At 43.6% G+C, this 25,783-nt stretch overlaps 2 protein-coding genes and 2 pseudogenes across 2 annotated transcripts; all 4 read left to right on the top strand.

Moving 5' to 3' along the window:
- The first annotated feature begins 735 nt into the window (after positions 1-735).
- Positions 736-2,040, top strand: LOC113019756 (P2Y purinoceptor 14-like). Its single transcript, XM_026163577.1, has 3 exons — positions 736-843; positions 938-1,197; positions 1,389-2,040. Exons 1-3 carry the CDS (start codon positions 739-741, stop codon positions 2,038-2,040), a joined length of 1,017 nt encoding a protein of 338 aa, XP_026019362.1. The 5' UTR covers positions 736-738.
- Positions 2,041-12,029: 9,989 nt separating this feature from the next.
- On the top strand, positions 12,030-13,022 carry LOC113019742 (homeobox protein SEBOX-like; annotated as a pseudogene).
- A 3,187-nt stretch (positions 13,023-16,209) lies between these two features.
- Positions 16,210-17,565, top strand: LOC113019753 (P2Y purinoceptor 14-like). The gene is made up of 3 exons (XM_026163574.1): positions 16,210-16,344; positions 16,476-16,735; positions 16,908-17,565. The coding sequence occupies exons 1-3, from the start codon at positions 16,237-16,239 to the stop codon at positions 17,563-17,565; spliced, it is 1,026 nt and encodes a 341-aa protein (XP_026019359.1). The 5' UTR covers positions 16,210-16,236.
- A 4,911-nt stretch (positions 17,566-22,476) lies between these two features.
- LOC113019698 (P2Y purinoceptor 14-like) lies at positions 22,477-23,869 on the top strand (annotated as a pseudogene).
- The last annotated feature ends 1,914 nt before the right edge of the window (positions 23,870-25,783 follow it).

Genomic DNA, 25,783 nt, shown 5'->3' on the forward strand with positions numbered 1-25,783 from the left:
TTTTTTCCACATGTGAAATGCGTTGCGCCAGTTTAGCAACAAAGAGAAACGGGGAATAACTCAGACTTCACGCTACAAGTGCGTGTTTCCTTATCTTCAAGAGGGCATAATGACACGAGCAGTTTTTCCTGCTCTAAGCTGAAAACTGCATAAACAGTTTTTTTTGTCCGTTATGCTGATCATGAATCAGTCCATGGTTTCTCTTTTGTTACTGATTCATGTTGCTGAGTTATTGCGCTTATTTTCCTGTCCTGTGTTTTAGACACTGAGTGGAGGGACTTTTGTGTGTAATAATGAATTAAAACAAAGCTGGTGTTTGCGTGTCAGAAGCCAATAGTACTTCACAGAGCCGTAAGTCAGTAATAAGCTTCAGGGGAGGATTATTCCCACTCCTCCTTCTCAGACTGTATTTAAAGGATAATTACACCTAATAAGACTCATGAGAGGAGATGATTGATTGATCAACTGATTGATTGAGACAGTACAGGTGCATCACAGGACAGGCAGGGCCATCTCATACAACACAACACAGCTTGAGGCGACTGTTTAAATTTGGTGCTTTATTAATTAAATTAAATTCCATCACAAAACAGCCACAGACAACAGTTGTGAAATGAATTGTATGAACATGATAAGACAGTAGAAAAGTAAAGCAATTTAAAGGGAAAAAACTTTTCTTTTAAATTTGCTCCAAAAACAAATATCTGTGGCTGGGACTTTTTTTACAGCTCCAGAAACATGGATGACCTAAAACCTGTGACTTCATCTGTCAACCGGACGTGTGATCTGGTTGTCCCATCAGTCAACCCTTTCTTTATGCTGGCCTACAGTCTAGTGTTTCTGGTACGTTTCAAATCTTCAGATTATGGATTAAGGATTCCCCTCACCTGGTTCAGATTCCACACAAACAGGATCTCTTCTGTCTCTGTCTCATCAGGTGGGTTTACTCCTCAATGGCTTCATCATAAAGTTTTACTGTTGCCAAGCTCAGCAGCAGGCATCGAGGAGCTTGATGGTCTACCTGAAGAACCTGACAGCTGCTGACTTCCTGCTGTGCGTCTCTTTGCCAATGCGTGTCACTGATTATGCCAGCAGGTCTGTTATATTTCGGGAGCTCTACTGCAGCTTTGGAGCTACTTCCCTGTACCTCAACATGTACGCCAGCATCATATTCATGGGGTACATCGCTGCCGACAGGTAAGGAACTTTTACTGATTTCAGACTTGAATTCATGACAATGTTTAAACTAGATTAGTGGCTGAACTACAAATTCTGTGCTCCTGACTAAAGCACCAACAACTCCTTTCACCTCAACAGTAAAAACATATCTGCACCACTTTTACTAATGATTGAAGCTGTCTACCGCCTCCTTTCTCTTCTCTCCGCAGGTATCTGACAATCATCCATCCTTCAGGAACTCACATCCTGCAGTCAGTACGAACTGCCCACATCGTCTCCACGGTCACCTGGGTTTTTCTCCTGGCTCCAACAATCACCTACAACATTATGTTTTTCATTACTCACAAACCTCTGACCTCTGACCCTGGCTACTGTGGGCCCCTGTTCAGTACGTCATTCAGCATCCTTCATAAAACATTTCAAATCAGTTGCACCATCATCTTCCTCTTAGTCTTCATATGCCTGGTCTTCTTCTACTACAGCACCTCCCGCACGGTGTTGCAGGCACAGCAAAGCCAGCTGGCCTCCTTCAGCACTGACAAGCTGGTGAAGTCTCGCAGGAACATGTTGGTGCTGGTCAGCATCTTCTGTCTTTGTTTTGTTCCCTACCACCTGGCTCGTCTTCCCTATACCTTTTTGTGGACCAGCTGCTCTGTGGGTCAGCTATTGTACTACTTGAAGGAAGTGACCACCATCTTATCAGTTTTAAACGTTTGTCTGGACCCTCTTGTTTACTTTTTCCTCTGTAAGACTTTTCGAGCTCAGGTGAACTTTAGCATGGGGTCAAGAATGACAACACAAGCAACCCAGGAGAGTGAGAGCAGCAGGAAAGAGGTGGAAATTGTAGAGTTAAATCCATGAGTTATTATGCAAATTTCTACTTTTTTGAAATACAAAGAGTTATATTTGATTTTAGAGTCAGATTAGATCAGTGAAACCATGTCATGAGTCATGTATTCCAAGTTCTCATGAGCCACAATAGGTTCTGCTGAGATATCATAATGAGTCTAAACTGAGTACAAACCCACCCCCACACAGATACCACCAGTTTATGTTGCTAGCTTTCACCTATTAGCTAAGTAGCTGAATCTGAAACTCATTAATCTGAAGCTTAATCAGTCTAATGATCAAATTAATAAAAAACAAATACAAAATCTCGAGTTGTTTCTGAAAACTTGTTCTGTTTTTTAAAAAACAGCTTTAAATTTTAAAATTGCAAAATTGTCTTTGCGGCTTTTGATGATATAGGAAAAATTGCTACTTTTATTATTTCAATAATATGGTCTTTCTGAGCCTGGTTCTGCCAACGGTTACTTCCTGTTAAGTTTTTCCTTCCCACTGTCACCAAGTGGTTGCTCAATGGGAGTTGTCTAGGGTTGCCAACCGTCCCTTAAAAAACGGAATCGTCCCGTATTTAGAAACAAAAGTACACGTCCTGTATTGAGCTAATAAGGGACGCACTTTGTCCCGTAATACAGTGAGAATCAAAAGTAGTCTATAAATGTTAATGGAATTAACACTTTGTTTGAAAACATAATTCCCAGCCCCTCTCCTGCTTTGTGACCAATGAGCTGACACCACACTTATGACAATTCGAGTATAACAATTCAGATTACCGCTCATCTCATTGGTCGAGGAAAGGTCGCTTACAGAGAAAATACCGGAAGACAACAGATGACCACAACAAGAAGCATGGCCAACAGGGAAACAAACGCCGACACTGCGGTGCAAGTCTCGGATGACAGTACACCTAAAGCTGGGCTCACACTGTGCGATTTTTTCAGTCGCGATATTCAGCTCCTGCTCAAACTGCACGATTGACTCGCAGGGGTTAGAAGTTCGTAGGTCACGATGCAGGGTCTCACACTATACGCCCGATGCTCTGATGCGACCTGAGTGCTCACACTGTGCCTCCATAAAATGAAGGTTATAACAGAAATTCTGTCGCTCGCTCTCCCTCTCTGTCTTTCACTCACACAGACACACCACCGCCATCAACTTTGCTAAATTGCTAATGAAAAACATGATCAGGCAGCTGTGATTGAGCAGCAATGTAAATCCAACTATTTTCACGGTTGTTGTGGTCGTGATAATTTTGTGAGGCCACATCGAAAAGGCTCGGATGAGCTTTCCAAAGTTCTACAAGTTGTGCCTCCATCGCTTGTGTCCAGATCACACGCTGCACAGCCGTGCTGCTCCGTCTTTTTCACCGACGTTTACGTGTTTGCGCGTGAGCAGTGTGAACCCCTGTGGTGAGACCCTCACGAGCGATTGATGATCGGGAGCTGGTCGTGAGGTGTTAATCACTTCTCGTTACCCCACGTATACTACACGATGCACGATGAAGGCCAAAATCAGGCCGATCACTCAAAAATTGTCTCAAAATGGGCCTAAAACCGCACAGTGTAAGCCCAGCATTAGAGCAGCAATGTTTGTTCCCCTCAGAGAAAGGGAAGAATGGGAAAAGGAAAACACCTGGCTGGAAAAAGTTAATATGGACATGTGCAATGAATATCAGCGCTATGTGGCCAGAAGTGTGATAATATAATTTATTTTGTGTAATAAACAACTGCAAGGATAGATGATTACAACAAATTGATACATAAAAGTAATACATAGATGAATAATGATGAGTTATGATGCGTAATCATGGGAACAAGCGGGTTTACAAACAGGAGCAGCTGATTAGCATTAGAAAAGTTGAAATAATACCTCAACTGAAGCCAATTGTACTAAATGCACTAAATGTGCACTGTTACAAGAATGTTTTTCTTTCTATTGTTTTCTATTATTTTAAGTTAAGCAGGACAGAGTTCTTTTAAAGAAAGATTTACTTATATTCTCAAAAGTTAAGCATGACAGGCTTCTGTTTAAGAAGGAGACCTGTTTTACTGTGTTAATGTTGTCATTTTGAGCTAAAAATAAATGGCTAAATGATCATTTGTTTCACATGTGTTCATATCACAAAGAATACACATCTACTTAAATCAAATTCAAGTCAAATGGTTAAAAAAATAATTTCACACACAAAAAAAGAGCTAGAAAATTCACCACACTGGGAAGGGTGAAGACAACTGGGTCGCCCGGCCCTGGCCACGAGGTGTCCCTTATTTATTTTTCAGGGAGTTGGCAACCCTAGAGTTGTCTGATGGTTGGCGTTTTCTCTGCATTACTGTAGGCTCTGTATCTTACAATATAAAGCACAATATGAAGCACAGGTGACTGAATGTCAAGACTGTATGTTTTTGCTTGTTTGCATTTTGCGTATGTAAAACCACAGCAACTACTTCCTTCTGCAGTTTCCACTGCACTGACGTCAGACACTTAAGTGACATTTCTCAGCACAAAGCTGATAAGAGTGTGTATTGACTGTGATAATGTATAAGTGTCTTTATGCCTCTTTGCGGTAAATTGTGTTGTTCTGCTGTTAATGGTGGGTGTTTTTCCAAAACAGGAAAGATGACCATAGAGCTGCTGGAAATTGCTAAAGCAATGTACAGTAACGGTAATGCTGTAACCTGCAGTGACATGCTGAAAATCCTCTTTTTCACTGACACCTGGGCATCATACTTTATTCCATCACCGGGGAGAACATTGTCTGCTGGGACCTTAGGACTGCCTATATTTGGATCCTTAAATGAAATTCAGCACTTTATGATAACAATGTCATGTTGCATATGTTTAGAAATTTACACCTCTCTGTGACACTACTACACCATATTATCATGGCAAAAAGAAATCTTTCAAAAATATATGAATTTTACATCCAAATTTATATATATCATCAGAAGCATATATTAAATGATGCTGAATCTCTGGATTTATTATATTATTTTTTGTTTTATGAGTCCCACGTTGAGGCTAGCTCACTCCGCTCATGTTTTATGCTGATTTCTTTTTTCATTAGCTGTTGTTTAAGTGAAGACGCTCGTTAAAAGCTACATTTACTCTTTCAGTTTTTTCATTGTACACTTAAACAGATGTAAACACCTCATGATTGTTAAAACCAATAAACTCTCTCAGGACCTGTGTAACCTTATTTTTGAAAAACATGCTACTCGCATGGGCTACAGAACAGTTTCAAGACCGCGGAAAGTTCCAGTGAACACTGTTGGGGCTAATCCAGAGGTAGAAGTAGGGATGGGTAGGGATGCCATTATGGCACCGGTTCTGACATAAACGGTAGTAACCAGACCGAAAAGCAGCGCACATTTCGGTGCTTTATTTCGGTGCTTTTTTCCCCCCTGAGATGTCACACACTTTGAATTCTAGCCAATCATTTTACCTTTCCAAGGATAGTAGGTGGGCCCAGGTACGTACGTTCTTTTAGTGCAGAGCTACAGATTAAAAATGCCCAAGGTGAAGAGTCAAAAGTCTGGCTGTACTTCACAGCAAAAGATGCAAACTCAGCAGCAACAAGTGATTCAAGCTCATACTGTGATACTGTCAAAGGAGGTAAAACCTCAAATCCGATGAAACACCTGGCGACGCATAGCGGGTTTTTTTTAAAGCCGAGAAATGCGCCGTATTTGATAGCTTGCTGCGAGACCTCACACCGTGCACATCTACTGCGGGTGTGGTGCCTGTTATCGGACCCGGAGTTAGCAACATCCCCAAAAACACGAAGAGGAGAGTCCTGGCCCCTAGCCCTGCCAGTGTAGCAGAAATGATGACGGATGATGATGCAGCAGCAGCCGTTCTTCTCTGCCTGAGTAGCTTAATGTTGTTCGTGTGTAATTTACGTTGAGTAGGCTAACCACGTTATTACATTAATGCATGTAAGGTGAACTAGCAAACACCGTCGTAGTTACATGCAGCTGTCTTCTTGTTTGATGGCAGATACTCCCTTCACCCTGGCCAAAAAGGCTAAAATGACCAAAGAAAAACTGGGAAACAGCTGAACATGAGAGGTTTTTGGAAAAAGTTTGTGTTTTTTCCATTGATTAAGCACTGCTTCCAGCCAAGAATGATACCATATATGCCCTATAGCTGCAGAAAAGGCTAACATTGTTATCTTTTTACAAAAAAACAGCTGAACATGAGAGGTTTTTGGACCAATTTTGTGTTCTCCATTCTTTATGCACCGGTTCGAGCACCGGTTCGAGCACCGTTTAAGCACCAGCACCGTTTCAAAAGTACCGGTTTGGCACCGGTATCGGATAAAACCTAAACGATACCCATCCCTAGGTAGAAGAATACCATTTAACTGTAAACCAACAACAACCTTGTCCCGCCCACACGGTTGTGGTTGGCAGCTGATAAAATAGAATTATTATAAGAGTTGAGTATAGTTTTGCAGCAGTGCAAAGAAGGAAAGATTAAACCCAAAATGCAGACTCATAGGCAGAACGTAACTCAAAAACACAGCTTTATTGCTGGATGTAGTAATCCAAAAACCAAACAGGGGCAAACTAGAAACTTAAACTAGCAAGAAAAACACACAGCTGGAGAATGAGGGAGATCACGGCGCAGGACAGAGAGAGACACAGGCATAAATACACACAAAGAGGGAACAAACCACAGAAGGCAACACAGCTGAACATGATGTAACTAACAAAACAGTCAAAGAAACCTGAACATGATGCACACCGGACATGGGACTGTCAAAGCAAAGCAAAGTAACTCTAATTAAACCACAAAGACAGAACTGACTAAGCATGAGAGATAACACAGACAATGCATGGTGGAAATATAGAGTGGCTCTTCAACTGGTGGGGGAGATTGTCACATCTTGCAGGAGCTTTCCTCTCCTCAGGAACTCTCTCTGCAGGAGGGGGAGGTACAGGAGAGGTGGAGGAAGATCTCAGCCTGGGTGTTTATTGCCTTATGTAGTCTGGAAGATGAGTGGATGGTGGGGTGGGTGCAGTTTTCTCTGTGGTGGGGTTGGGTGGACTGTCCCGGGCTCTGTGGGGCCGGGAGGCGCTGCTGCACTGGGCCCCGGTCTGGATGGGCCTGGGCCCCCTTTCCCTGGCGGGTCGCGGAGTATGGGGGTGCCTACTGGGGTCAGCGGGGGAGCTGGCCCCAGGGAGGGGTCACTTGCCCCTCCCTTCCTTCCCTCCCCATCTCCAGCTGCCTCCCCCTTCCCGCTCCACCACAACCACCCACACATGCAGGACCTTGGAGTGGGGGTATGTCACCAGGGTGCAGAGGAGGCTACGCCCCCCCCCCCCCCCCCCCTCTGTCCCCTTCTGGCTGCCTCTGCCTCAATTTTATCCCACAACTTAGACATTCACATTACTCACACCCTCATTAAACATACATATAGGATCTTGGGGGTGGGCACGCTACACGGAATCCAAAGTACCATCAGGGTGTACACCTCACCCCTGGCGTCGTTGCCCACCTCTCAAGGTTAAATACACGTAGACATTGAGGGCTAGCAAGAGGGACTATGCGCTTACCTGCTGCTCTCTGGCAGGTAGCTCCATGCCCTCCTGGGTTTTAAATGCACCTTAGAACACACATGCATCAACACTACAATGAGCGGGTGGAGGGAGGTTTGGAGTCTTCTCTCACCCCCATTCTCTGCGGCCTGCTGGAGCGGGGGGGCTAGGAGGAGGAGTTGGCCGTGTGGGGCCTCCCTGCTGCTGCGGAGTCGGGGCGGTCTGCCTCTCCCCACCGCAGGGAAAAGGGTAACACCACCTGGGTCTGGGTGCAGTTCCCCCCTCCAGGGGCAAGGGTACCTAGACCCGGTTCGTAGAGTACGCTTGGGGAGTGTGATCGTGTGTACAGCGTCTCTTTATGTCTGTCTCCACGTTGGTTGAGTGTGGAGTAAGTGCATATGAGCGCATGAGGGTGGGAATGGACGTTTGTATCTGTGTGTGCCTGTATGTCTGTGTCTATATGTCAGGTTGGGTGTCAGGCGCCACCTCTCTGGGGACATCTCAGATGTCCCACTTCCCCTGCCAGTGGCGGACTCCCTCAGACATCGGTGTGTTGGTGGTTCTTTGTGTCCGGGGATGGGCGTCCAGGTACACACCGGCTCACTCCTTGGCGGCCGCTTATCGGTGCCTGGAGCCTGGGGCTCACTCGGGCCACTTCGGAGGTGGGGTGCCCCCGGCCTCTCGGCCTGGGGCTCGGTCACTCAGGCACGGCTGGCTGCCGGCGGAGCTCACGGGCACGTCACTGAAACTCCCCCTGGCTTCTGCTCCGCGGCTGCTGAGTGAGCCCTCATCTGGGACTCTCCTCAGCTCTTTCCGGGACAGTGGCGCGGCTGCCCCTCTGTTGGTCTTCCTTGGTCTCTTGTGTTCTGGGGGCCTCTGGATGTCTGGAGTTTTGATCTCCTCCATACCTGCTTCATGCCCTGGAGGACGGGGCTGTGCCCCCCCCCCCCCCCCCCCCCCCCACACACACACACACTCCCTAGCAGATCATTACATGAAGGAACCTTTTAAAAAAACAAGCGCGTCCATGCTCACAGGTGTACACACGGGTGATCACACCCACAAACTACACCCTTTTTGGCTCCTACCTCAAAGCACACTGTGTTCTGTTGATCTTATGTGCTGCACAATAATGTTTAATATTTAGTATTTACTGTCATATTCCCATATATCATTGTGATGTTGTTTATTCTATTACTCTTGTTCTCTTCTGCTTGTTTTCTTTTTTCTTTCTCAGCAGGTGATCCAGGTGATTGATAGATGCATTTTTTCTTCTTTTGTTTTTTTTCTGCTCATTCTGTTAGTTTTTGTCTTTTGCCCTTCTCCCCCGTCCCTCTTCTCAGCTGTTTCTCTTTCCCTCTTTCTTTCCCCCAGTCAAGTCTGTCCCGTATTCAGCAAGTGAAAATAAAATGAACAATAAAAGGTGAATCAAATGGACCATTATGGCAAGGCTGGGATGGTCAATTTGGTAAAGTAAATCCGTTGGGCATCTTTCTTTGCCTTTAGACAACAATTCTGATGGCAAAAGAGCCAAACGGGACAGGCAGAAAGAGAAAAAAAGTTTTCTTTACTAAAAACAAACAAACAAACAACAACAACAAACAGTCTGAGCTTTCCCGAAAATGGTTCCTTAAGGAAATTATTTCTGCTACAAGTCTGTAGCACCTCTTAAAACAAACTCTTTCGGGGAGAAGTTCTTTGGTCGTTTATATTACCCATTCGTGGAACTGAAAATGTTTCTTCTACCACCTTCATTTTTCAGACCACTTCCCAGCATTACAAACTTGTCCCACACAAACACAGGCCACTCTTTGCACTCCACAGTTTACTGGGACCTCTTCGACTGCATCTGTTATGTTATTGCATTTAATCAAATCAAATCACGTGAGCTTGGCTTATGATCTTTTTAATGCCGCATTGTTCATTGTTCTCTGGAGAGAGGGTGAACGTAGAGTACTTCACAGCTAATTTGACCCAATCAACAAGGCCGCCGTCTCAGTTCAAGAGCTGCGAGTCTGGCACTCGCCTGGGAACTGGCTGAAAAGGACTACGAGTGATCCAGTGTTTTGATGTCTTGTTCGGTGGAAACACAACAGACAACGAAGAAAGGGGTGGGAAAAGAAGTAGCCTGATTTGTCACCTTCACACATTGTAGCTGACAGAAGCGTCACTCCCACAACTTCTCCAATACGCTTCCACTGCGCGCTTTCATGCGCACCAGGAGGCGGCGCGCGGTAGAGGATGTGCCACAGACTGGAGCTTCAAATCAGTAAAACAGTGCTGGTGTTGCTTCGCTCCTCGTAGTGCGGATGCCTTACACTGTATACGTTCATGAATATCATTATTACGGGCACTATTAAAAACAAAACTAGACCCGGATCAGAGCAGCCGTTCTGGCGCTTCAAGGTGTTTCCAATCATTTTAATTTGCCCCCCTCCCCGCTGTTGATTAGTAACACATGTGTTTATAATTTCAGGCCAAAACAGTTGCCATAAAATCAGAGTGTCTTGCTTCGAAAATGATCTTAAAATGAAAGAAAACACGCCCACGATAAGTTTATTTCTTCACCTGCGGGTGTCTTTGATTCATCTTTCCATTTTAACCCTTGTGTGGTGTTCATATTTTTGTTACCCAGCCAGTGTTCATGGGTCTGGTGGACCCGCTAGAGTTTTTGGATTTCCAAATTAACACTATCAAACAATTTTTTGTTAAATTACTCATCAGATGTTTACTTCATCCCAATTACAAGCCATATGAACAGCAAACATGGTTAATTTTTTCCCTTTACCTTTGTTAGATCACATTTATGAATTAATGTGCTTCTCGTTTTTTTTTTATTTTTTATTTTTAAATGTTATAAAAAAATAAATCAGTTATAATCAAGTGAGTGGAAAGACACAACACATTTACACGTGAAGCAATATCTTTCACAACTAAATGGGATCAGCTGCTCATCAATGGTGACATTAGGCCCAGGGTTGTAAAACAGGGAGAGGTGGTGCACACACTTATCCCACACTGTCCTAATGGCAGCTAGCTTGTCTCTCTGCCGTCGAGCTGGTCTGTCGTCTCGGTTATCAAATCGGATAATCCTGGAAATTTTGTGGAAGTTTTCCAGAGACATTGATGCACTGAAAGGTTTTTGCAAGTTTCTGCATCCCACAGGGATTCTGTGGATTCCCCTTTGGACCTGAAAACTCCTGCAAGGATAAGAACCCCAAAGTAGGCCTTTGGGGTTCTTAGATCTCCTTCCACCTCTCTCCAAAAACACACCTTCCTTCTAGATTACTGCAATCCAGAATAATTTTCTGGATGGAATCGGGGATGAAAAGCTCAAATGAAGACTTGATGTCCTGCACATGAGTACCTGTCAGCCGTGTTGGCCCTGGCTTATCACAGTAACAGCTCTGCAGGGTGGCTGGTTTCTTGGGCAAGAAGACCATTCAATTTCACCAGTTATTGACATCCATATTTCTTCACTTGCTGTCTGGTGGGCTTGTTCTGGTCCTGGAGCTGGCTGCAGATGGGGTACTCGTCTTCGTTTTGTTACTAAATGGTGTTCAACCTCATCCTCTTCTTCAAAGTCACTGTCAGACTCTGAATCTTCAGAAATGTGAAATATTCTGAAACCTCTTTGTCAACATCATCATCTGAAGCTCCTCTCTCTTCCAAAATCAATTGGACGGCCCTCGCAGCAGATAATCTTTTGCCATCTTGATCAGTTGTGATAAAGAACCACACTGGCAAAGTCTTATTTATAGTATTATGCCCCTAATTTGCAGGAGGGACAGGGTATGAGAAAATAAAATTTGGATCCCTCAAGAAAGAGGGTAAAATGTGTGGGAATGTCAGAGCAGACAGTGTTGATAGTTGAATTTTCAACAATGTTGCAACTTTGTACAGGAGGGGAAGAAAACACTATCAGCAGCACCAGAAAGGAGGAAGACAGAGTGTGGGAACACAGGACCTACACTTTCAACACTTTTATTAGACCTGGGTCCAGTGGACCCGAACACCTTCTATGTAATGTAAATGCGTGGGGGGAGGTACAGTATGAGGTCATTGAAAATTAGTTCGGATTTATGTTCTTCACAGAAAATAAGCCAAAGCCAATGAATTTCAGGTTGAAAAAATAATTAATTGTTTAATTTTTCTTTTGAGAAAAATGGTAAATGGTAAATGGTAAATGGCCTGTATTTATATAGCGCTTTACTAGTCCCTAAGGACCCCAAAGCGCTTTACATATCCAGTCATCCACCCATTCACACACACATTCACACATTCACAAAAACTGAAAACGCATCTCACAGACCCGAACACCATACAAGGGTTAAGGTTTCTGGAGCATCTCGTTGTCCGTAGCTGAAGACAAGCTGTCTCTCTGGTCTAAACGGGGCCCATTAACGGGCCATAGGGGATCAAACAGACACCTATTATCCAGACAGCCATTAACAGGTGAGCAGCACATCCAAGCCACGGGTTCGCAAAGCCCGATAGCGTCTGTGATGTGCAAGAGGATGCCACGCAGGGGGTCGTGTTGTGTCTGCAGAACTCGGCTGCGTGCTTCGGACACAGCGTGCGGGATGGATTTTACAGCAACAACAACGGGTCAGCACAGCGCTCCAGCACGGTGCACCATGTGCCATACACGATCAACTCGAAGACAAAGTGCCGCCGGAAGCGCACAATATTCAGCAAGGCGCAGCTGAGCCAGCTGGAGAGGGCCTTCTCTGCTACACCCTACCCGGATATCAATGGGAAGAAAACCCTGGCCACTCTAACTGGACTACCGGAGTCTAAAATTCAGGTTTGGTTTCAAAATCGGCGCGCACGCTTCTTCAAGACTAAGAAATCAACTCGAGGAGCCACCAAACCTTCACAGGTCAGGCACAAGACACCGTGCACTCCTCAGGTGGCTTCTCCTCCACCTCCTAGTCCCAGCCTTGCATCTCCAACAGACTACCGGGTGCCCAGTCTACCTCAGTCCACCAGGCTCTCGTCAATCCTGGACATCCAGACCAAGTCACCAGACGTTCCCCAAATCTTTTGCCACCAATCCCAGGACTTCACCAGCTACTGCCAAGACGTGTTTCCATACGAAGGGCTGGATGAGTTGGATTTACCAGAGGACTTTGAATCTTTTCTCAATGCACGGGGGGTACAGCCAGCATAACGTGGCCATCCTGTCCACAAGGAAGACATCCAGAGTCAGCAAGGCCTCCAGGCTCTCTCCAGCTCTATACAGACCATGGCCGACCTGTCGGATCTGTGCTTCCAGGACCTGATGGTCCCCAGTCTGCCCAGCTTGGACAGCTCAATGATTGACTATCTTTTGGCATGACTGACAAAACTGAGAGCAACATATTGAAGACCACGACATGAATGGGTCCACGTCCAACAACACGTCCGTTTGTGTAACAGCTACGAGCCAGCCTGCAGCAGGATGTCTGCTACATCAGTGTATCCATTCTCACACCCATATGTCCACGCTGTGTCGCCAGTTGCCGTGGTGGCCTCCACTAGTGCACCCATTCAGTGATGTCGCGGTCTTTCAAAGTGTTGCGCTAACATTTTTTTGGACAAAGGTGCGGAGTCTACCTTGGGGAGGTGGTAACTGTGACTTATGCTATTCGTTATCTATTTAAGAAACACCAGTATGATGCACATCAGATGATTTCACATGTCCTTTTTGCACATAGTTTGTTTTTATTTATATTTTGGATGGGGATGCAAAGATAACGTTTAGCACTTGACTCAAAGCTGTCCTTGCTGAGTGGGCTTCAGCGGAGTCCCGGAAAAAAAGTAAATGAGACGCACTTGTTTCCAACTGAAACTCGGTATGTTACAAAGTATGCCAACTGTTGTGACGGGGAAATGGGACACGAATGACGAATGCGACAGACTGGCGACCTGTCCAGGGTGTACCCCGCCTCTCGCCCTATGACAGCTGGGATAGGCTCCAGCGCCCCCCGCGACCCTGAAAAGGAGAAGCGGAAGTGAATGGATGGAGGGAAAAGCTAACTAAGATCAAAATTAGAACATAATAATAAAATGATACAACAAAAACTGTGGTATTTTCTAAATATATTAATCAATGCAAATTCACTGTGTAATTGTCTAACTTTATTAGCAGTGTCCTCCTGAAATGCACCAACAACATTGAGAGTAACATCCTCCTCTCTGCCCCTTAATGCTCTTTGGTTGATATGGTAACATTTAAATAAGACACACAACTACAAAACAAATGTAAAGTACATAAAAATATGTAATTCACCATAATACAGACAAAACAGGAACTGTAACTTTCTATTCTGACTTTATTCACCTGCAGCTGGGCACATTGCACCAACAACCAGCAGAACCCCCCCGAACACCCAAAGACCGGGGCTTATGCAAATGGCCAGAACGGCTGAACCAGGGAGATGGACAACTAGGCAAAAACTCCCCAGACACACGACCAAGGACCAGCTCAGTGCTGCGCAATCCCAATAAAACCCAGGGAAGATGGTCAACCCAGTTGCCACCCATTAAATAAGCCTGGAGCGCAGCCTCGAGTGACTGGTGAAACCGCTCACACATCCCGTTAGCCTGCAGGTGGTACACCGTAGTGCAGTGGACCTTGACTCCCGGGCCGTCAGACATGGCAGATCAAAGCTCCAAAATGAACTGGGGGCCGCTGTCTGAGGTAATGTCAGCAGGGGGACCAAAACGCGAAACCCACGTCGACACGAAAGCCCTGGCCATCGCTTCTGCCGTCATGGAGCCAGGGGGACCGCCTCCGGCCACCTGGTTGTGCAATCCAACACAGTCAAAAGGTGCGTGAAACCCTGCGACTAAGGAGGATGGCAAACCAGATCAACATTTACATAGTCGAAACGCCGACCAGGTACATGGAAGGGTTCGAGGGGCACTTGCTCTTAAACCAATTTCCACAGGCCTGGCCAAACGAACCTGGAGCTGACTGAAGCATATACGCCATGAAGAGAGAGGGCTGAGTTGAAAAAGATTTGAAAACATTTAAATGTCACCTCAGCCCTTTGTTGTGTTAGACTGGGGATGAAGATTCACAGGGAGCAGAACTACTTTTGGTGATTTGCTGCCACCTGCTGTCTGCTTTCTGTGAGTCATGTGAGCCATGTGATTTAAAAAAAGGAACATTTCAAAGAAAATCAAACATCTCTGCATCATTTTTCTGCCTTTGAGAAATGTTAAGTGCTGTTTAAATGATTCAGTGTAAATGAAATTTAAATCTAAAACAGCTAAACATTGCTGCCTATCTCAGCTGTCAGAGGTTGAGAAGTGGGGTACACTCTGGACAGGTCCCCAGTCTGTCACAGAGCAAACACAGAGCTATTTATGTTCATTTATAAGATCAATTAGAAATGATCTGATAATATGAGCCCTGGACTGAGACAGGAAGCCAGAGTGTCCACAGAGAACCTGTGCAGGCAGTGCGAGAACATGCAAACACCACACAACTTTCCTGGCCTTCATATATTATATTATACTAATACTAATACTAGCATCATTATAATATTATGTTATTATTGTGTTAGTTATCATCAGTGTTTGTGTTCAGGTAACACTATGCAATATATTCAGTTTTAGAATTTATATTCAATGTTAACTGTAACTATGCTCAAAGTGTTGATGCTGTCTCATTTTAATAAACATCACTGTCATATGCGAAACTAGGCTGGCACTTTGGGTCGCAAGAGATCATTTTAGGGTGGCACATGCAACCCCATGCCACCCTTCTAGATCCGGGCCTGGCACTACCAGTAAACAGAATCAGTTTAGACCAGTGACTGATTTTCAGGAGAAAAACCTCAAATCATCTTGAACCATGGAGCAGTAAATGTTCTGTTTGGTTATTTCTTTTGTCAGATTTCAGCCTGTAAATGGTGCATGTTGTCAGAGAGAGGTGGTGTGACTGAATGTGAGATCATTTAAGAAGAAAAGTGACAACGCATCAAGTAGGTAATAAGCAGACATCCTGTTTGAAAAGACCAAATAACTAAATCAGATAAGTCTGTGTGGTGCACATGTTGCAACTTTTTAGCAGTAAAGACAAACAGGAAATAAGTCAGAGCGCTGTTTAACAGTTTGGTTACTGTGTGTTTCCTCATTTAGGTGATTTTATTAAACTGAGAGGACATAACAACTCAAGCAGCTTTTCCTGATCACTGAAAACTGGTGAAATACAGGTGAGTATTTTTATTCTTTTGTACTGGCGATTACTGGTGAAATACTCAATATTCCCTCCACTCAGCAGCACCACAGCTCGCTTTTATCAGTGTTCATGAAACGTATTACTGACTAACATCGAGGGCATGCTGGTGCCATCTGGCCTAATAATCAACCTTACATTCTTTTGTGGGGTTCATTGTAAACAATCTGTGATGAATATATCGTTATATTCAGTGTTGTATATTCAAAGATTCCAATCTAAAATTTGATTAAAGTATTATTGCAGTTTTATTACAGTTAATAAGACTCGTTAATCACCTGAGACATCTGTTGTGAAAGAAAGGGCCATGGATCAAAATTGTTTGTAGTAGAGCTCAACACAAGCTACGCTGCAGTTTGTAAAATTAGTTTGTTGCGTTAAAATAAGGTTAAGACCGTGAAGTTGCATCCTCTCAATGTCAGTGGATTTATTTTCTCCAGAAACATGGGTGACTCAACAAATGCGACGTCATCTCCCAACCTCCGACCCTGTGATGTTGTCAGAACACCAGTCCATGCTTTCTTTGTGGTGGTCTACAGTCTGTTGTTTCTGGTAAGTTTCAGATTTTCAGATGTGCTCAAGACATGGAACTTCAGCACACCTGCTCTGTTACAAATTGGTTTAAGGTTCTCTGTGCATCTACCAAAGTCCTGCCTTCCCCATCCTTTCTGCACCGCATTCAGGTGGGTTTACTCCTCAATGGCTTCATCATGAAGTTTTACTGTTGTCAAGCTCAGCAGCAGGCATCGAGCAGCTTGATGGTCTACCTGAAGAACCTGACAGCTGCTGACTTCCTGCTCTGCCTCTCTCTGCCACTGCGCATCTCCCACTATGCCAGCAGCTCTCCTATTGTTCAGGAGCTCTACTGCAGCTTTGGAGCTTCTGCCTTGTACCTCAACATGTACGCCAGCATCATATTTATGGGGTACATTGCTGCCAACAGGTACAGAACCATTAGTAATTTAAACTGCAGTTCATAACCATGTTAAAACTGTGATTAATGGGTTAATTACACACATCGTCGCTTTTCAGATTATTAATGACTTCTGAAGATTTGGGAACACTGTGACTGATTAGTGAAGTTATTCACCGCCTCTTTTCTCTTCACTCTACAGGTATCTGAAGATCGTCCATCCTTCAGGAACTCACATCCTGCAGACAGTGCGAACTGCCCACATCATCTCCATGGTCACCTGGGTTTTTCTTCTGGCTGCATCAGTTACTTACACCATCCTGTTTTTCATCACCAAGAAACCACTGACCTCAAACTCCATCAGGTGTGGTTATATGTTTGGGACATCGGTCAACCTGTTCTCCAAAATTACCCATGTTAGTTGCACCATCATCTTCCTCTTGGTCTTCATATCCATGGTCTTCTTCTACTACAGCACCTCCTGTAGGGTGTTGCAGGCACAGCAGAGGCAGCTGGCCTCCTCTGGCTCTGAGAAGCTGGTGAAGTCTCGCAGGAACATGTTGGTGCTGGTCAGCATCTTCTGTGTTTGTTTTGTCCCCTATCACCTCGTTCGACTTCCCTATACTTTTCTGTGGAGCAGCTGCTCTGTTGGTTCAGTGTTGTACTACCTGAAGGAAGTGGCCACCATGGTGTCAGTTTTCAACATCAGTCTGGACCCTCTTGTTTACTTTTACCTCTGTAAGACTTTTCGGGCTCAGGTGAACCTGAGAAAGGTTTTGAGGGGGAAGAACATCCAACAAGCAAACCAGGAGAGTGAGAGCAGGAAGGAGCAGGCTGACATTGTTACAGCAACAAGTTAAACCAATGAGCTTTAAGGAAAAGTTCAACATGTTATAAAATGCTAAGCTGTACATTTGTTTTGAGAGTCAGATGAGTTCAGTGATGTGATGGATCCCAAGTCTTCATGAACTCATCACAAACACACTCCCATGCAGACAACATGCGTGTTCATGTTTCCACTGTCAGACTTTATCTTCTCTGTCTTTGAGGTTTTCTCGTCTTCTGCTGATGTCACAAAACCAAATATATCATTTTTCTCATTCAAATCATGATCTCAGTCTGCTCAAAGGTTGTGGTTTCTCCTCTGAATCTTATCAGCAAGTTCAATCAGCAGCTTTTAATTCGTTTAAAAAGCTTAGCAGAAGTAGTCAAACACATGTCAGACACTGAAGGAACACTCTCTACTCTCTACTCTTTATTACAGTTGTAATAAAGTCCTGTGACACAGTTTCACAGTAAAAGTCGATAAATGGTCCCCCTGTAGTTGTAACATCTTCTTTTTTATCCTGCAGTTGTGTAACAGGAACTAACAGCTTTGTGGGTGTCCAGTTTCCCCTGGGGCTGTAACTTTTATGATATTCATCGTTTTAAGCCAATTTGATCCATCTTGTGGTTTCAGCGTGATTTGAATCAGCTCAGCTATCTGTCACCTCTCTGGTTCACACGAATATCCTTTATCACTACTGTGAGTGTTTTCGTCTTTCCCTTAAAGAGAAGAAAAACAGTCAAAATATGAACCGTATATCAGGGGTAGCAGTAGTTACTGTAGCTAACTGTGAAATATTGCCACGCTTGCAGCTGTAAATGGCCAATTCATGTTCTCCCTGAAAATGTCTTTATGTGTGCAAACATCAGTATATCCTCACAATACACTTTATTGTAACACTTGTAAGAACAACTGCGCTCTATCTTTGGGTCTGCACTGTACTCAGTGATGTGCTGTTAACAACACTCTACCTATGTGTCACAGACTCCGAGCTCTGCTGAGGCGCTCGTCTTTGACACAAGTTACCACACCAATCACTTCCTGGGTGGTCTCTTTCACATTAAAAGCTTAATTTGTGCTTATGATAAATAAACTGGTACTTCTTGTTTTTTTTTCTTTTCTAAGCAAACACTCAAAGCACTTTTTATTACAAGCTTCATTCAGCCAATCACACATTCATACAACTGCTGTTTTTATAAACCCAAGCACCTCATCTAACATTCTCGCACACTGTGGCAGGCAGAGCTCGAAGAGAAGACGTGTGCTAACCTTACTGTAAGACAGGCCTGTCAAACTCCAGTCCTCCAGTGTGAGCCTCCTGCTTGTTTTTGAGTTATCCCTTTCCTACCTGCTGCTGGTTACCTGGATCAGGTGTGCTCTGCCAATAAGAAGCTACAAGGGCAGGTTAATTGGAAAACAAGCAGGAGTTCGTACGTGTCCTGTAAGACCTCCACCCACAGGAGGCGCCACAGAGGCCAGGTGCAATATATTATTTTCAAAACTACATAAAAAGGAAAAAAAAATCACCACTGAGCACAAATAGAAACGTTCTTTCAGATATTGTTTGCTGATCTATTTGCTCTCTTCAATGGGGGCTTCTTGTTAGGAGACCTGAGTCGTTTGATTTCTTGTTTCTAGTCTTTTGGTTTCTTTGTTAATGTTCGGTCTGTGTTGCTTAGTTGCTCTGTCTCCCCCGTCTGCTGTATCCCCTCTTGTCAAGTCCACATCTCTGTGTTATGTTTCCTGAAAATCTGTGTCTTTTTTGGTATTTTCAGTTTAGTTATTTTATGTTTCATCAGTAAAGCTGTTTTGACTGCATTATTTTGCCTGTGTGAGTCTGCAATATGGGTTCTCTTTACCACCACTCCTGCCTGCACACAGCCTTCTCATGAAACTTCTGGTTTTGTTAAATGCTTTCCTTTCTTTTTCTTCTTTGCTGTCAGTAAAGTTTAAAAGCTGCCACGCGTTTTCCTTAGTTTATTATGTTTAAAATTGAAGTCTCTGATCTCATGATATACCATGTCTTATTAAAAATGAAGCTGTATCATCCCAAGAAGCAGAAATGATCAGGGTTAAAGAGAGGCCTTCATTTATCGGCCCCCCTTTGTCCCCTTAACGCTAACGGTCTGGGGATGTAGACGATGTGGGCTGGAGGAGGCCAAAGCCCTGCTTTGGTTATCAAAAATGATGTGACTTAATAATACGACCTGTACCCTGATAATGCAGTGCGCTTACCATGTAAGATCAAGAAACAAACTTTTTTTAAACAGAATTACCCGGGACTAACTTACTTACAGTAACCTGCCCTCCTTTTGAATTTTTAATTACACTATAGTCACTACGGTTCACAACATATCACCACACACACACAGGGCCTTGGTGGGCAGGTGTATTGGGAGGCTGGAGGGTTGGGCTACAGCAGTGACCCCATTAACCCCTTCACAATTCATTTTTTTCTGCAACTAAGACTCTGAGGGTCTTGGGGGGTTATGTCACCCCCCCATTCCACAACACACCGACCCAACATAGCACCTTCAACACTAAACAATATATTTATAGTGAGAATAGACTTTAAAACATGAAGGGAGGTTATTAATAAGTTGTCTTATTACGTTGTCTTATTATTGTAAGGCACAGGCCCTACAAAAATACAGACAGACCCAAGAATCACACGATCCCCCTATGAGCAAGAGCTTGGTGACAGTCAGAAGGAAAATCTCAATCTTAACAGGAAGAAACCTCTGGCAAAGCCAGGCTAAGGGAAGGGTAGCCATCGTACATGCCTGTGTGTTGGACCAGATTGGCCACAGTAACAACATTTACACTGTTGGGAGTGTGTTCATGTTGAGTTCAGCCTCATATTGATCTCTGATCTCAGTAAAAACTTGTGTTGTTTATGAATCCTTGGGATTTAGGTGACTGGTCTCACTGGAATGAAACACCAAAGGAGGCCAGATGCCTCTGCTGTCCCAGCAACACCCTGTAGGAGGTGCTGTAGTAGAAGAAAACCAGGGATATGAAGACCACGAAGAAGATGGTGATGCAACTTGTGTGGATGGTTTGATAAACAGAGTGACAAATGCACTTTAAATTCAACATAACATAAAAGTGCAACAAAGGAATATCTTAAAACAAAAAGAAGCCAATAGGAGTGAAGTCACAGATAGACCAAAAATCTTCTGCTTTGTTTGCGCTTTTGATTTCAGCCTGTTAATTGTGCATCTTGTCAAAGAGCTATGGTGTGACTTAATATGAGATAATCTACAAAAAAAGGGCAGACACATGAAGTATGTAATAAACTTACACACTTTATATCATAACATCACTGTCTTTACTTATAGTAGTGACGAAAAACAGGAAATAAGTCAGAGTGCCGGTTATCAGTTTGGTTATTGTGTGTTTCCTGATCTACGGTGATACTTATTAACTGAGGGGACATAACGACGCAAGCAGCTTCTTCTGCTCACCAAAAACTGGAGAAACAGGTGAGTCCTGTTGCTCATCCTCAAATCTTTAGTATTTCTACTGATTTCATACTTAACTTAAAAGATGACTTTTAGTGGCTCCTGTCATGGGAAAGAAAAGCAGTTCACACAGCTGCCTCAGGACTGCAACTGGCTTCTGCCAAGATTCAGATCTCACCTCTCAAGCCTGAAACATTTAACGCCCGCTCTTTTTTGATCATAAAAATATGTATTTGGGTATTTTTGTTTACACTTTCTGGCAAAATACAAATATTTACTCAATATTGAACATAAGACTTGATGATTCGAAACGATGTGAAACGTTGTGCTTTATATGTGTCATTTGGCGTGGCGTCTTTAGACTGAGAGCGCAGTCTGGGTCTGGGAGAGTGCGGTCTGAGAATGCCTGCTAGTTAAACTGTGTGTGTAAAGCCGAGCACTGTCCAGCCCCGCTTGTTTGTTCCGGGGAGGTTAGCTGTGTAGAGTTTATTGTACTGAGTTATTTTTCCTCCCTTCCTCGAGCCTCGTTCAGCTATCTAGAGTGCCCTTGTGTCTTATTTCCTTTGTGTGGGTATTTAATGTTGCCCAGTGGCTTGTTGTGCGCAGCCCTGACAGTTTGCAGTTGTAAAATTGGTAATAAAATCCCTGTTTCTGTTAGATTCCTGTGTAAGGACTCGTTTATGTTACTCTCCCTCTGGCCCTTAGCAGAGGGGGTCATAACAGAACTGAAAGCTTTCCAATGAGTTTTAATAAAGACATGATAGTGAGGACGTACAGCAATCCTCCTTAAACACATTCTGTCATGGTCCTGGGTCATGTGGGCCCAGTATTCTTAGTTCCTTGTATTTTTGTATTTCGTTCCTTAGGCCATGTTTCCTGAGTTGCCCTGTTGTGTTGTTCCCTAAGTGTTTTCCCTTCGTGACTCTTACCCCCTGTGTGCCCCTCTGTGTATTTATGAGCCCTCGTCTCTCTTTGTGTTTTATTCTATGTTTTCCCCAGCCCGTTATGTCTGTGTTCTCCCCGTGCTCTCTCTCCTCCTGTCTGAACCTCTGTACTTCCTGTTTGACTCTGCCCGTCTCCCGTTAGTGTTGTGTTCACTCCTGCCGTGTCTTGTTATGATTATCAGTGTCACCTGTGTTCCCCGTGTGCTCCCACTTCCCTCGTTAACCCTCTGTGTATTTATGTCTGCGTCTCCCTCAGTTCTGTGTCACGTTCTCCCTCATGCTGCGTGGATTTCCCTGTGTCTCTCTCTCCGAGTGTTAGTTTACTTTTCCCAGTTTAGTTTTGTATTTTCCAATGTTCTGCCTCTTCAGCAATAAAGCTGTTTTTTGAGTTCATCCCCTGAGTCTGTGAGTTTTGCGATTGGGTCCTCATCCTGCCTGCCACACAGCGACCATGACACATTCATTAACTTTGAACTGAATGAAGGCAGCTCCTCTTAATGTGTAAAGTATCTCTGTGAATTATATTTGTTTTTCAGCATGGCTGACTCAAAAAATGTGACTTCATCTGTCAATCACACCTGTGATCTGGTTGTCCCATCAGTCAACCCTTTCTTTATGCTGGTCTACAGTCTGCTGTTTCTGGTATGTTTCAAATCGTCAGATTGTGCCCTGAAACTGGTTCCTGGATCATGTTTGAAAGTCCTCTTGTTTACATCCTCTCTGTGTCTCTACAGGTGGGTTTACTCCTCAATGGCTTCATCCTAAAGTTTTACATTTCTCAAACTCAGCAGCAGGCATCCAGAAGCTTGATGGTCTACCTGCAGAACCTGACAGCTGCTGACTTCCTGCTCTGCCTCTGTCTGCCACTGCGGATAATCCACTATGCCAGCAACTCGGCCATTTTGCACATACTCCACTGCAGCATTGGAGCTACTTCCCTGTACCTCAACATGTACACCAGCATCCTTTTCATGGGGTACATCGCTGTTAACAGGTAAGGAACATTTACTGAGCTAAAATTGCAGTTCATAACAATGTTAAAACAAGGATTTTGGTTAATTACACTCTTAAACTCTGTACTTTTGGCAAGAACATGAATATTTAGTTTCACTTTAACAGTGACTTCTGCAGATTTGGCACCACTGACTCGTTTGGTAAAGTTGTATACTGCCTCTTTTATCTCTACAGGTATCTGACAATCATCCATCCTTCAGGAACTCACATCCTGCAGACAGTACGAACTGCCCACATCGTCTCCACGGTCACCTGGGTTTTTCTCCTGGCTCCAACAATCGCCTACAACATCATGTTCTTCATCACTCACAAACCTTTCACCTCTGACCGCTGCTACTGTGGGCCCCTCTTCAGTACGTCATTCAGCATCCTTCATAAAGCATTCCAAATCAGCTGCACCATCATCTTCCTCTTAGTCTTCATATGCCTGGTCTTCTTCTACTACAGCATCTCCCGCAGGGTGTTGCAGGCCCAGCAGAGGCAGCTGGCCTCCTCTGGCTCTGAGAAGCTGGTGAAGTCTCGCAGGAACATGTTGGTGCTGGTCAGCATCTTCTGTGTTTGCTTTGTCCCCTACCACCTGGCTCGTCTTCCCTATGCTTTTTCTGTGGGACACCAACACTGTGGGCCGGCTATTGTACTACCTGAAGGAGGCTGCCGCCATGGTGTCAGTTTTCAACGTCTGCCTGGACCCACTTGTTTACTTTTACCTCTGTAAGACTTTTCGGGTCCACGTGAGAAAGGCATCCTGGAGAGTCAACAATCCAAACAAACAAACCAGGAGAGTGAGAGCAGCAACGAGCCAAACCAAGGAGCTGTAAAGAAAAGAGCTCAGACATCAATATGAGGCTCAGCTCAACATTTCATGGGGTGATGACATCATGATCATTTTTTAATTTTCAATATATTTTCAAGAATAGAAAACAAAATATTTTTCACTTTGTCATTATGGGTTTTTTTTTTACATTAATTTTGAGATGAAAAGAAAATGAATCATTCTGGAATGAGGATGTAACCTGACAACACGTGGACCAAGTGAAGCGCTGTGAACACTCTCGCGATGCACGGCACCTCAACATCACTGCTTCACACATGGCTCATTTTTAACCTTCTTCTTTCCACAACACGCTAACATGTAGCTTAAACAATCACATTTTTATATCTTGTTTACTTTCTTTCAGTTGTTTTTTTCCAAAACCTGGAGCTGATAAACGATCACCATGTTGTTCTTTGTGACCTGGATTGTGTTGTTAATCTGTGTCACACAGACTGACTATATGTCAGCACTTGTAGCTACCTGCAGCCAGTGTTGGGTAAGTTACTTTAAAAAAGTAATTAATTACTAATTACTAATTACTTAATAAATATTGTATTTAAAACACTTATCTAATTACTGTGTCTGAAAAGTAACTTAATTACTAAATAAGAAAATGTAACTAAATACTTCTTAAAATCCCGATGAACTTTGAGTGGAAAAACAATAGAAATTAAACTCTTTATATACATTTTTTTTTTAAAGACAGAGACTCTATAGTATGCAGCGGTAGCATCTCTTCCACAATGTAGCCTGCAATCATTTTTTAAGCTCACCTTCAGATGCTTTCTGTGCTGCTGAAGTAAAATCACGTTTTGCTGCTTAGCAGGAGTTGCCGCGGTGATGGATGATGAACAAGGATCGCTCAGAAGGGTTCGTCTATGCTCTCGTGTCAGGCGCTTCGGTAGATTACTCCTGCTATTAACAGCAGCCGATGGTTTTTACATATTACTGTAATGTTCTTGTCTGCTTGTTTCAGAAAAGTGAAAAGACGGGAATATGTCCACTTCATAAAACAGCCACTCGCTTCAGCCGAGTCCAACATCTTCCGCTGTAGAATACGACTGTGCAGCAAACTGGTGCAAAATGACGCGCAGCTGCACTACAACGATGTTAAAGCGGCAGAGTTTACTTCTACGTTTAGAAGACAAATTATTGAAATTAAATAATGATATTCAGCGAGTTTAATTATTTTACAATGTCACGCAAGTACATTGTAAGTAACTGTATTTAAAATACCTAAAAATGAACAGTAATTAGTTACTCTACTTTTTCAGTGGAAAAATAATTTAATTACAGTGACTCACGCGTTACACCCAACACTGCCTGCAGCAATAATAGAATGTTTGCAGATGTAAATGACTTATTATCAGTCACAATCTCTTTAGATACTGTAGAAAATAATCTGAAGGTTTTTTATTTTCTTGCTTTATTTATGTGTACATCAACAACATGACATGCGAAGCTGAACTGATCAGAAGCGGAGAACTTTTAACCCTCAGTTTTCTAGACTATAGAACACTTAGAAATATCATCAATGTCTTAAATTCAGTTCCAACATTGCAACAAACCAAACTGTCTTAAAAATCAGGTCTCAGATTTATTCTGTATAGACCTCAGGCTCCACAGACATGCACACACTGGGAGGGAAAGACAACCCTGAACAGTATGGCTGCTGTGCTTCTGTATGTTTTATGGTTTTGTTTTGTTTCATGTTGTGCATGTACAGCAGCTACTTCCTCATACTGTTTCCACTGAGCTGATGGCTGAGGCTACAGTCAGATTTCTCAACACAAAACTAATAATAGAGTGTGTATAGCTGTGGGATGTGTGTGTCTGTCCTGTACGCTGTGGTGAAATATGTGTTATTTTTGCTCTTCTGCGGATAGTTATAAATAAATATAGCTGCACTGATATCATCTGTAAATCCTCTTTTCATCAACAGCTGGACATTAAACTTTATCGTAACACCTAAAAGAACAACCACACTGAGCCGTGTGTTAACGTTCAGAATGAGCA

Source organism: Astatotilapia calliptera, chromosome 3 (genome assembly GCF_900246225.1).
Source record: "Astatotilapia calliptera chromosome 3, fAstCal1.2, whole genome shotgun sequence".
NCBI classification, from domain to species: domain Eukaryota; kingdom Metazoa; phylum Chordata; class Actinopteri; order Cichliformes; family Cichlidae; genus Astatotilapia; species Astatotilapia calliptera.